Raw genomic sequence first — 12,464 nt, 5'->3', positions numbered from 1 at the left:
AGAGAGAGAGAGAGAGAGAGAGAGAGAGAGAGAACCCACACAGATTCTTCTTTTTTTTCCTTGTCTTAATAAAAAATAGATATTATTATTTCTTTTCCCCCTTTTTTTTTGTAATCGAGAGTAATTTATGAAAAAGAAATGCGAAGGTTTCGATCTAAAAGCAAAACAAAAAAAAAAAAGATTTTATTATGTCCTTAATCTCTCTGTCTCTGTCTCTTTTTCTCGATCTGTTTGTTTCTTTCTCTTTCTGTCTGTCTGATCCTCTCTCTCTCTCTCTCTCTTTCTCCCTGAAGGAGCGTCATGTCGTGCAGGGAGATTTTCGAGTTGGTAACTCGTTCCCTTGCAAACTCCAAAATCGTTAGTACGGTATGGAAGGTAACGAGGCGAGACGAAGGAAAACCTGATCGAGCGTACAACGGCCATCGAAAGAGCTAAATGTAGTGGGGAGAGAGAAAGAGAGAGAGAAACAGAAGAGAAGAGAAGAGAAGAGAAGAGAGAGAGAAAGAGAGAGAGAGAGTGCGTGTATGCAATACATATATATACATATATCATATATATATATATATATATATATATATATGATGTACGTATATATTTATGTATGTGTATATATTTATGTGTATATATATATATATGTATATATATATATGTATATGTATGATATGTATAAGAGAAAGAAAAAGAGAAAGAGAGAGTAGCAAGCAAAAGAAAGAGCAAGCAATAAAACAAGTTAAAACACAACTGTCCCATGATGGCAGGTGCAGACTCTGTTTCGACCTCTCCTCGTCATAACCTCTATGTATCTTTTACGTATTCCCTCTGTATACTTTTTCTCATTTCAAGATCACACGAACGATCATTTCCACGTATTCGTCCGGTCTCTCTATTGTCGGACCATGAAAAAACGTGTATGCAAGACGAAGAAGACAGAGAGAGAAAGAGAGAAAGAGAGAGAGAGAGAGAGAGAGAGAGAGAGAGAAAATGAGAGAGTAAGAGACAGACAGAGAGACAGAAGAGAGAATATGTAAGTACTAAACGAAGATGGTCGATGACTTTCCTCTCAGTCAAAGTTGAATTACAAAACAAAACAAAAATATTCGTAAAGATATAAATATAAATATACTTACGTGTACGACGAAAGGTTCTCTTGAAATCCGTGATTTTCTCTTAATGCGTGCTTGATATTAACCGAGCTCGCGCACTGTCACACTTTTCACGATCATCGTCACGAATGCGCGGCGTTTTTCGTCCTTATTCTCGTTTGCCGCCGAAATATCTCAACGGATGATACGTTTGACGAAGAACGTTATCACGATTGATACGAACGACGAACGATCTCGTACTGACGCGACGTAAGGTACGGGGAAAAAGGTGAAAGAAAAAAAAAAGGAAAAGGAAAACGTTGAGAAAGAGAGAAGAGAACGTTAAGGAGAGGAGACAGAGAGAAAAAACGGCCTTGTCACATCCGTCGTAAGAACAGCCGTCTACGGTTGACTCTGGACTGACGCGCCTTCCGACGAGACCCCGAATGTATTACCGACCTACCCTCTGGTGGCGCGTTAGCGCAACTACATATCGATTATATCGCTCCAACCTCATGGCGGTTTCGAGTTACCGCCAATTTATAATCCTTTCCTTTCTTCTTTTCGTCCTATTCTGATCGTTTTTTTTGTTTTTTGTTGTTGTTTTTTTTTTTCTTTCTATCATTCTCTCGGTAGTCCTCGATAGATTTTTTGTTTTTCTATATTTTTTACAAAATTATTTTTTTTTGTCCGTTCACATCTCTCTCGTGAAAAAAAATTATCGAACGAAAATAGATTAGATCGACGATATTAATCTCTCTCTCTTTCTCTCTCTCTCTCTCTCTCTCTCTCTCTCTTTATCGTTTCAAGTATTTCGACCAAAATTTGTCAATCGAGTCGATCCTGCACGATTTTTCACGTTCGACGATTGGCAAGAATGTTCTCAATGTTTTGGCGTAAAATCGTCACTTACGTTGGACAAAATTCATTCTGGAATAAATTTTTAATGTCAATGTCAGGAATTTCTATTTGTAATATTGGTTATGATACGATAGAATTTAGTCGAAGAAAGTTGGATGATTCATCCGAATGACGTATTTGTTAGATTTTAATCGTTACCGTTTTTATGGACAAATATATTATCCAATCGTATTGAAGATATATGCGCGTCATAGATGGAGCTGCGATTAGTCGATTAAATTTCTGCGGTGATCGATTTGCCGAGATTCGTATGTAACGATATTCTACGGAACAACGGATGCAAAGTCGATAGCATCGTTACACGCTGTGGTCGATAACCGATTGTGCATCGTTCTTTTCGAAGCGAGAAATTGAACTTCGATATCTATAAAATAATTCACCGAACCTCGCGTTCCGTGATATCGGGAGTATCCGCGGCAAATTTGTTATCGCGCGGATATCGTTATAACGTACAAATAAATTTTCTTAACGGGAAATTGTATCGTTTAACCGTAACATTTTAAATTATGCAACTAAAGTCCACCATTTTGATACGGATATGAGAATTCGTGGATAATAGATAATATATATCGAGAATATATCAAATACATTCTATGGTGTATCAAAGACGATACATGCCGGTAGTTATGCATTTCAGAATATAATCATGGAAAGTAAATCGTTAACGGTCTCAAACAGTAGCAAATCTACTGCAACGGACGAAACCAAGAGTGAAATGCATATGGTTCTCGCCAAAATGATGGAAGAGAAACATACGTATACTTATAAAAAGTTAGTTGTACCAATGTCAATGAGAAGTATATATTGGAAATTTTTTGGATTTCCTGCCACTGACGACGGTGATATTCTTACTAAGGTGAAAATTGTTTGTATATTATGTAAGACACAAATTGCGTATAATCGTAACACCAGTAATTTACGAATGCATCTGCAAAATAAACATGCCCAAGAGCTGTTGGAATTGGAAGCGAATACACCACCCCGTAGACAGGTTCTTTCGCAAGAGGCAAAGGATCGTAGAGCACAAAAGAGAAAAATAAAAGCCGAATTAACTTCGGCTCAACATATATATACCACTAATGCTGACGGTACAGTCCAAATTGACGGAGACATTCAATTTGTAACAGATCCTAATATCAGTTTGTCTAATATGGAAGATGATATTGCTATTGGTCAACCATTGAGAGTGATGATCAAAGGTGGTACAAATATAGGTAATAACAGTCAAAATGTAGCATTTCTCATGCCAGAAGATAATACAGTGCATCAATCTAGTATAGACGGTAAAACGGTATCAGATGCTATCGCTGAATTCATTATAATGGATCTACAATTACCGGAAGTGGTAGAAGGTCACGGATTTCAAAGGCTTGTGGCTACTTTAAGATCACCTTGTGAAATTCCTAGTAAAAATAAACTAGAGGAAGAAATAATACCAAAAATTTATGATACTTTTCGTGAGTCTGTGGCAGCTACGTTAGCGTGCATGAGCAATGATGTTGGTTTGACGATTGAGGAATGGAAATCAAATTCTAATGAAAGTTTCGTGACCGTATCGGTGTATTATCAAAATGCCGGTGAAACTTCGTTAGAATGTAAAGTTTTAAGTAGTATACATGCACCTTTAGACTGGGATAAACATCAGTGGAGTAATACGATCGATACTTTGTTACTTGACTGGTATCTCAAAGTTGAAAGAATAACAGCAGTGGTTGTGGCGACATCCAGATCAGAGTTATTAGCAGCATTATCGGCTAAGGGTTTGACGTTGATTCCATGTCTCCTTCATACGTTACAAGTCTGTGCACAAGCCTGTTTTGAAAATCCAGAAGTAGCTAGTATATTATCAAAATGTAGAACTGTTATTGGAGCTATCATAAATCATTCGACCGCTTCCGCGGCTTTGGCTATGCAAGAACAAATTATGGAGGTAATGCATGTTTATCTATAATATAACATATATGAATACGTATAATAAATATTTTTTGTATCAAGCTGGAGGAGAACACTATGGTGATGGATTATCCTGGCGTTTGGACATCTACTTACAATATGATGGAGCAAATTGCGCTAAGACGCAATATCATTTCATCTATATTGGAAAGTATAGAAGGCAATGAACCGGAAGTTATTGATCTATCCCCTGATCAATGGAAAATAGTCGAAGACCTTGTTAATGTTCTTGAACCATTCAAGGTCACTATTATGACACTCAGCGAAGAAAAAATGCCTTTGATATCGCTTTTAAGGCCATTACTCTGGCAACTTGTGTCGTCTCATCTTAAAGTAAAAGATTCTGACAGTGAAACTGCAAGATCTTTTAAAGAATCTTTGTCAGATATGCTGTGTGAACGGTATGCCGATTACAATGTTACTCTCCTTCTTCAAATTGCAACTACGTTAGATCCAAGGTAAACGAAATTATACGTGTACGTCGATTTTTATATATCGTATAAAATATAGCCATATAATCCAATTATATAATTAACTATCATTACAAATGGATAGGTTCAAGCAGTTGCCATATGCCACGGAAGAAGACAAAAGTTTAGTTGCAACCCCAATAAAAGAAATGTTGACAAAATTAATACAAGCGGAAAGCGGAGATTCGATCAAAGTTGAAGAAGAACCAACAAGTAAGAAGAGCAGATTATCAGGTATAATTTCCTTTCTGAAAGTGTGACTATGGTAAAAAGGAAAAAAAAGAAAGAAAGAAAAATCATAACACGTATATGCTTACAGGTATGGAACTCTTACTCGGTGGCTTGTGTGCGACGAAAAATGGAATGCCAGCTGAAGAAAAAGCTGATCTCGAATTAGTACAATATCAATCAGAATCGACAGCGCCCCTTGACTATTGCCCTTTGCAGTGGTGGGCCAAAGTATCAGCAAAGTGTCCAAATCTTGCAAAATTAGCATGTAGGTATAATTGTGTCCCCGCTTGTTGTGCTCCGCCAGCTCGTATTCCTGCAGAAGTACAAGTTTTATACGATACAAGACGAGCTGCATTACCACCTCATTTAGTTGATAAATTACTTTTCCTTCATGGCAACCATACAGTGTGATTAGACTTATATATTGCTTATATGATTTTGAGAATATCAATAAATGATGCCATTCGGAGAGATTATCTTGTAAATAGAATCGGATATATTATAACGATTAAACGTATAATATTAAAACTAGATAAATATAGCGATATAAATTGCACTTATGTGATACGTGATAGACGTGTTTTCACTTTTTAAAAAAAAATGCAATACAGTATCAACATCAGATTAATGTTGAAATATACAATTCAGAAAAGTAACAAAAACGATTTTTGCAGCTTTTACGAAGATATATAATTATTATTTGACCAAAGTCTGATGTGTATTTTAATATTTCAATATTACACGAGGAGAACCAAAAAGTATTTTGAAGTTAATTGTATTATAGTATTGTAAATTTATTAATATGTATTATATATATATATTGCTATATTACTTATTTCATCAGTCACGGTACATTTTCATCAAAATACGATAATAACATTGTCGTAATATTAAAAAGACTAGATTTTCTGTAATTTAAAAAGTCTCATAAAATATAAGATTTTTCTAACATGTATGAAATACTGTAATTTGTACAAACTGGTCAAAATAGAATTAAAACTCGATTGCATTGAGTCGTTAACGTGTACATATAATGTTAAAAGAAAAAAAGAAAAAAAGGAAAAAAAAAATACAATTTTTTTATACATTATCTATACTTTGTGATATAAGATATAAACTCAATGCCACAATTTATTACAATATACAAGATATTCAATAAATAGTTTATATACAGAATGTTATGATTTGCTTGCCAAAGCGTATAACATTTAAAAAATTACCATTTTCTGCATTATGATTATGCATTTTTCTTATTAACTTTTTGCTTCAATTTCTCATATATTGTTCAACTTTTATTTACAACAATCTCAGATTCTGTTTTGAATAGGTAGGAATTTAATGTAATAATATTTTAATATAGCTACTTGTAGCAACGAATAATCACATATAAAAGAATATAAAACCTCAATATTATTACATAAAAAGCTCTCATACACAATTTTATTATGAATTAGCGTTATATCATTATGGTTCATAATACGTTTTAATAATTTATTTTTTATAAGTAAGCGTTTATATCACAGCACATTTAAATAGCAATAGGTTAGAATATATTGATACTTCAAATCAATTAAGTCAATAATTTTGTTCGAAAATTGTATTGATTAAAAAAGTTATGTGATGTAAAAAAAAAAGCAATATTTGATAATGATTGGTTTTTATGTTGTACATAAATATCAACTAAAATTATAAATTTTATGTTCTACGTGATATTAAGTAACGAATGTAAGGAAAAACAAAAACGTACGTATAGATATAAAAAAATTGATATTTTCTATCGTACGTAATACACGATTATAAATCAAATTACATACTACTGTACAAAGTGGACTCAAAATAGTAACAAGTAAATAATCTTGTTTTATCATATAATTAATTATGTTATTTATGTTAATAATTGTGTTAATAGTATAGTTTATGTTAATAGTATAAGTATGTTATATAATTATGTTAATTATGTTATTATCATAATTAAATCATGTGCTAATATTTAATTAGAAAATTAGTCAGCTTAGAGTTATGAATAAATTTTAAGAAACTACCAAAATGATTTTGGTCTATAAGAAGAATAGTACATGCGAATAGTTTTTACTTTTGTTATTATTGATTGAAAATGCACAATATCTCTTTCTATTTCTCATAGTAATTTTAGATTATGATTGACAAACGCATATTCGATGCATTCATAAAAAAATATTTGAGCCTTAGTACCTCATGATTATTAACATTAAAAGCATGATCAACTACCTGTTACTAAAAGACTACCTCACCAAAATTGTAAAATATTTTAGTACAACTTAGAGCTTTGTTTTAAGTAATAAAACAAAAGTAAATTATAGTCGGAATCATTATCTATTATAAACATTATAAATCATTTTTTCATTGTTTTAAACGACGAAAAACAAAATGGAAGATCATATTTCATCATCATTGTTTATCTAATACATGTATTTATGCAATAAAAGCAATAATACATTCTTTAGATATTTATATCTATCGATAATATTGTATTAATATAAAACACATTTAATACTGAATATTTATTAATCACATATTTATGTTGATTTAGCTACGTATATGTATTTTATACAAATACAAAGTTCCTTCAAATGAAAAAATTTTCCCTTAAGAGAAAATAAATATTCATATAAGAGTTAAATGTTTTTCTGCCCAATCGACTTCTTCATACAATTTTTGGTCCGCAACTTTTATAACTGCTTTCTTATAGAAGTAATAATAAAAAACTGCAACTTTATTACAACGATAAAGAGAAACATAAACATATATATTAACTAATCTTAAAACTATTTAGAAGTACAAACCTATTCTATGTATAACAAATGTGGCATGGAATCCTTTTGTCCAATCATTCCATAATGGATTGGACCAATATAGCATGATATGCCATGTATGCAAAGTAAAACTTAACAACAAGTATAAAGTACTGACAATTAATGTCATACCAAATCGAATATACAACAAATGAAATAACCCTGCCTATAACAGAATCATTTATTAGATCATACAAATTTCAGTAAATGATTGTAATCAAAAATTTCTGATTACCTGAAAAATGTATGTAGAAAGAATGTTAACGAGAAGTACAGTAATTGCAATAACAAGACAAAAATCTTGGATGCTATGAAGTTAAAAAAAGAAAGAAAAAATATTTTTTTAAAGATATCCTGTTAATTTCTAAAATTATTTTTATAATAAAAATTCTAATATTCACATACGTATAAAGAAATAGTAAATTGACTACATATTTCCTGGTGAAATTTCCAAAAGAATTAACGGAAATATCGAAAAAGAAAATGAAATATTGCGCCATTATTAACGCCATATATTTCTTTGTTTTTACGATATTCATTTTTTCTTATTAGCGATTAAATATTAAAATTTAATGAATCTATAGATTAATATAATCTAATTAGACGAAATATTAGCGAGATCTAAACAACGATACATTTAACAACACTAACTAATGTTGACTAACACCGAATCAAATACGGCATATTTATTGATGGAACTCGGATGTTACTATGGTAACGTACATGTGGAAGGGATGTGGAAACATTATCGATATATATCGAACCGGTATCGTTAATATCGTATTGTCGATACACCTTTGTAGTGATAATCTATAGTGACGTCACATTTACAAATGGCGGATAGTCAGTGCGTGTGTGAACGACGCGTTCGTAAAAATGTTCGATCATAAGTTATTTTATAATACTGTTTTATCGCAAACTTTTTCCACCGATGGGAATTACCTCGCCGCAGGGAATATTTATGGTGATATTTCTATATTCGAGTGAGTTTAGTTATAATAAGAAAAGTATTGTAGTATAGGTTAAGTACGAGTAAACCAGATTCGATGATCGTATGTTATTTTTAAGTAAGCTGCGATATAAAAGGTAAGGATGTAAAATTTTCATTATAAAATTATATTTATACAGTTTAATGAAAGTCTTGACACCTCACAAAGTCGAAGAAAATGAGTTGCAAGGACCGAACTATCGTTTGACCGTGTATCCCGACCAGCATATTGAAAGTATGATTGCAACGGATAATTTTTTAATTATCGGTACAGTTGGTGAAATATCAGGATGGGATTGGAAAGTAGTTACTTCTAGTAAAGCTACAAAGAATAAACCTTCGTGGGTTATTCAAATTCCAGCTAATAAGTACATATATAAATGTTGCATGATATCAATTTGTGAAAATTAAAAAGATTTTTAACCTGTGTAATATTTCTAGAGATAGTTACGAAAAGCCTGATGTAAATTTTATGGTGTATTCTAAATTAAATAATATTCTATATGCCGGTTGCGGGGACAATAATATTTATGTTATAAATTTGGAAGAAGGAAAAATCCTTAGAAGTTTACAAAGTCACACCGACTTTATACATTGTTTAGCTTTAGCGTAAGTCTAAATCTAAGTATATAGACTAGTGAATGTAAATATTTATGATAATTTGTGAATATTCGTGATAAACTCGTGTTATTGTAGAGGTAATCAACTTGCGTCGAGCAGCGAAGATGGATCAGTTAGGTTATGGGACTTGCGTAAAAAAGAAAATACAAATATCTTGAATCCACATATGGTAGATAAAGTAGCACGTCCAAAGTTTGGTAAATGGATAGGTGCTGTTGATTTCACAGAAGATTGGTTGGTACGTGATCAGTCTTTATTTTATATACATGCCTTCATGAAGCATTTCACATAAGCGAATAAATAGTTATTAATGGGAAAAAAAAATATATATATATATATTTTTAGCTGTGTGGTGGCGGGCCTAGTTTATCTTTGTGGCATATGCGTACGATGGAACCTGCCACAGTATTTGATCTCACTGATCAAGGAATTCATGTTGCACATATATACGAAGAACGTATCATAGCAGCTGGTGCTGCACCTCATGTATATCATTTAACTTATCAAGGAGAAACATTAGCTAAGGTGCCAACGTCGAGTAATACAGTTTATTCTACTATTTATCAAGAATTACCACAGAAGGTGCTTAGCATAGCAGGGTCATCCAACAATCTTGATTTATGTACAAACTTTAATTATAGGGAAATGACTTTAAAATTTGCTTAATATACGATTTTATATTTATAGAACGATTTCTTTAACTCTACCACAAAGAATAATCCGTGAATTTGGTAATAAAATAAATTTTTTTTTTTTTTTTAATTTTAATTATAAACAATTCATAGAGATACGATTTTAAGTAGGTGTCATTTTTTACGGAGAAGCTTAAATGTTATCAGATATCACGTTCCTACGCTTTTTTCAACTACATTAAAAAATATTTATTCAAACTATAAAGTTTGTCAGGTGGAAAAATAAAATTGGCGGATCGTGATGTATCGAACGTAGATCTTGAGATTTCGATGTCAATGATCGATTAGCGAAGTTTCAATTACGCCAGCTTAAGGACCACCATTGGAACTAACTTTGGAGTATGCCCCTGATGTAAGTTAATATCCTTATTTACACGTACGAATGTGATATAATTAATATTTTTGTAAAGAATTCTTTATGACGGAGTTAACGTATCACCTCGTATCATATCTCATAAGAAATTTCTTTTTCACACAATCTTTTTCGTTTAAGTAATAAATATATTATTACAATAACATTTTGCACACCATATAAAATTTTATACAACAAATGTACAATCGTACCATTGTTTTTTCATCAAATCAATGGATACTACGTATGACTGTATCTTCTTCTTCTTCTTTTTTTTTTTTTTGTTTATAAGAAACCATGACCAGCAACCACAGCCGGTATAAAACCTTCCCTACCATCTCTGGATCGAACCCAAAACCAATCATTGACGTGGTCGCTTAGAAGAGCAACGACATCACCTTTAGAAACACTCAGAGAGTTTGCACCACGACCTTCGTAATCGTTACGTATGACGAGTAATGTATGCCTAGCACCTTTCGTTTTAGCGTTTGCAGCTGCTCTCAGATACAATCTGTCGACACTGCGTTCTCCGCAAGCGGAAACCGCATCTCGGGAGCCTCTCCTTACTCTTGCGTTTCTACTTCGTGCACCGCATTCCGATCTGGTGTCTCTTAATTTTTCTGTGTCAGTCATGTTACCTGAAAGATCATCGAAACGGACACGTATAGAATATAAGAATATATATATATAAATATATACATGTTTACATACGCGATATACATATTTATATATAGTTGAGTCGATAAGTCGAGCTATAAAAAAAATTCTCATTGAAAATACTCTGTCCTATATTACAGATGATTTTCTTTTTGACATACCCAATGGACGTGGAAAAACATCGGTTGAGTCTTCCCAACATGGACCACGCGTAGGTTGCGGTAATATACCTAGCGGTAAACAGGCTGCATATCCGACATATCCTTCTTGGCCATGTGGCGTTTGCACGTAGAGCCAAGTCTGATTTTTAAAGACCGCATTTACTACTGTTCCGAGCGGTAAAGCCATTTCGTCCTGTGTACCACCTTGCGTTTGATATAAGACCGATGGGAATGATAAAACAACTGGGATGTTAGCTGGTCTCTCGATGGATGCCTAAACAAATTTATTCAGAAATGTAACATAATGATCGTATAACATTTTTTCACACTTTACAATTATTTCGATTTGTATAAAAAAAGATTTCCGAATTAATTTTTTGATTTGTTTTTTTATTTATTTATTTATTTATTTATTTATTTTTTTTTTTTTTTTATAAATCGAAATAATTCTAAAGTGTGAAAAAATTGTATACGATCATTATATTACCTTTGTTAAAAATGCATCAAGGTCGGCAATCTCATAACCAAATCTACTGGGTGGTCTCGTTTTATGTGGACGTTTCGTACGTCTGTGTCTGTGTTTGTCACGACTGTTTGGGGTCGACGTTGATTCACGAGATACGAGAGAGGGTTCGGAAACTGCTTTCTTTACTTTTTCCTTTTCCCTCGTGTCTTTCGCACTTGCGAACAATTCTTTTTCTGGATACTTCTCCAACAGACTCTCGATCGTTTTGTCGTTAATTATCGTCTCTTTGCTGATGGACTAGGATAGTAAACGAATATATTTTTTAGCAACAAAAATATTGTTATTAAAAAAAAAAAAAGAAAAAAAAAAAGAATGAATCACATCGTTACCTTCTCCATTTTGTCGATCTTTTCGATTCGATGAAGGATCTTTTTTTCACGTTTCTCTTGTCCCACGACGTTCTCCTTGGCAGCATCCTTTTCTTTATCACTTTTGATGCTTCTTCTTGAGGATACCTCTCTGCTGTCATGGGAAAGTGTATCACGATGAACGTTTGTTCCTGTAGAAATTGCAAATTGTTGTAAAAAAACAAATCGATGGAAAAGAATGATCAAAAGTATCAAATACGAACCCGTCGTGTTGGAAACTGAATGATTTCCGTTACCAGTAGCAGCAGGTTGTTGTTGCTGTTGCTGTTGCTGTTGCTGTGGTTGCTGTTGTTGCGGTTGTTGCGGTTGTTGCGATTGTTGCGATTGTTGCTGTTGTTGTTGCTGACCACGGAGGACCCAAGTCAAAGAGATCTTCGGACGCAAAAGTGTACTTGGCCGTTGCCCCATGCTCCTCGTCGATGCAACGGGTGTCAAGGGCGTCGTGGGAGTCGACGACCTTGATGGCGATGGCGACCTTGAGGATCCTGTCACCACCGGAAGTGGACAATTCGCCACCAAGTCCACCGTCTGCATCGAACAGCCATTTTCCTGGAGACAAATGTAGCACTAATGAAAAAACAGGAAATTTGTACTTGTTTTTTTTTCCTTTT

General features: G+C 33.1%; 5 protein-coding genes across 16 annotated transcripts in view; 2 read left to right on the top strand and 3 right to left on the bottom strand.

Annotated features, from left to right (window-relative positions):
* The window catches only part of LOC122633364, a 37,957-nt gene extending 36,442 nt beyond the window's left edge, over window positions 1–1,515 (bottom strand). For all 4 annotated transcript variants that reach the window (XM_043821164.1, XM_043821165.1, XM_043821166.1 and 1 more), the window contains exon 1: window positions 1,128–1,515. The gene's annotated coding sequence lies outside the window, so the exon portion shown is untranslated. The remainder of the gene's footprint in view (window positions 1–1,127) is intronic.
* A 730-nt stretch (window positions 1,516–2,245) lies between these two features.
* Window positions 2,246–6,995, top strand: LOC122633282 (E3 SUMO-protein ligase ZBED1-like). Its single transcript, XM_043821008.1, has 4 exons — window positions 2,246–3,933; window positions 3,999–4,414; window positions 4,512–4,660; window positions 4,746–6,995. Exons 1-4 carry the CDS (start codon window positions 2,650–2,652, stop codon window positions 5,066–5,068), a joined length of 2,172 nt encoding a protein of 723 aa, XP_043676943.1. The 5' UTR covers window positions 2,246–2,649; the 3' UTR covers window positions 5,069–6,995.
* Window positions 6,996–7,229: 234 nt separating this feature from the next.
* LOC122633285 (transmembrane protein 138-like) lies at window positions 7,230–8,159 on the bottom strand. Of its 2 annotated transcripts, none has more exons than XM_043821019.1 (4): window positions 7,894–8,159; window positions 7,724–7,796; window positions 7,480–7,654; window positions 7,230–7,407 (listed from the first exon to the last, which is right to left on the bottom strand). In XM_043821019.1, exons 1-4 carry the CDS (start codon window positions 8,025–8,027, stop codon window positions 7,301–7,303), a joined length of 489 nt encoding a protein of 162 aa, XP_043676954.1. In that variant the 5' UTR covers window positions 8,028–8,159; the 3' UTR covers window positions 7,230–7,300. The 2 variants fall into 2 exon arrangements, with proteins under 2 accessions (XP_043676954.1, XP_043676955.1); XM_043821020.1 differs by having other exon boundaries at window positions 7,230–7,378.
* A 146-nt stretch (window positions 8,160–8,305) lies between these two features.
* Window positions 8,306–9,781, top strand: LOC122633284 (THO complex subunit 6). Its single transcript, XM_043821018.1, has 5 exons — window positions 8,306–8,471; window positions 8,617–8,844; window positions 8,918–9,085; window positions 9,173–9,335; window positions 9,443–9,781. The coding sequence occupies exons 1-5, from the start codon at window positions 8,365–8,367 to the stop codon at window positions 9,761–9,763; spliced, it is 987 nt and encodes a 328-aa protein (XP_043676953.1). The 5' UTR covers window positions 8,306–8,364; the 3' UTR covers window positions 9,764–9,781.
* Window positions 9,782–10,139: 358 nt separating this feature from the next.
* The window catches only part of LOC122633283 (heat shock protein DDB_G0288861), a 42,129-nt gene continuing 39,804 nt past the window's right edge, over window positions 10,140–12,464 (bottom strand). For 7 of the 8 annotated variants that reach the window (XM_043821012.1, XM_043821010.1, XM_043821013.1 and 4 more), the window contains 4 exons: window positions 11,815–12,402; window positions 11,447–11,722; window positions 10,960–11,233; window positions 10,140–10,779 (listed from right to left, as the gene is read on the bottom strand). In XM_043821012.1, coding sequence (XP_043676947.1) covers window positions 10,427–10,779; window positions 10,960–11,233; window positions 11,447–11,722; window positions 11,815–12,402 — 1,491 coding nt within the window. In that variant the 3' untranslated portion in view covers window positions 10,140–10,426. The remainder of the gene's footprint in view (window positions 10,780–10,959; window positions 11,234–11,446; window positions 11,723–11,814; window positions 12,403–12,464) is intronic. The other variant, XM_043821009.1, reaches the window with a different exon arrangement.

The sequence above is a fragment of the Vespula pensylvanica genome, chromosome 12, assembly GCF_014466175.1.
Source record: "Vespula pensylvanica isolate Volc-1 chromosome 12, ASM1446617v1, whole genome shotgun sequence".
Taxonomy (NCBI): domain Eukaryota; kingdom Metazoa; phylum Arthropoda; class Insecta; order Hymenoptera; family Vespidae; genus Vespula; species Vespula pensylvanica.
Note: the sequence above shows the minus strand (reverse complement) of the source record. Positions and strands in the feature narration are given on the sequence as shown.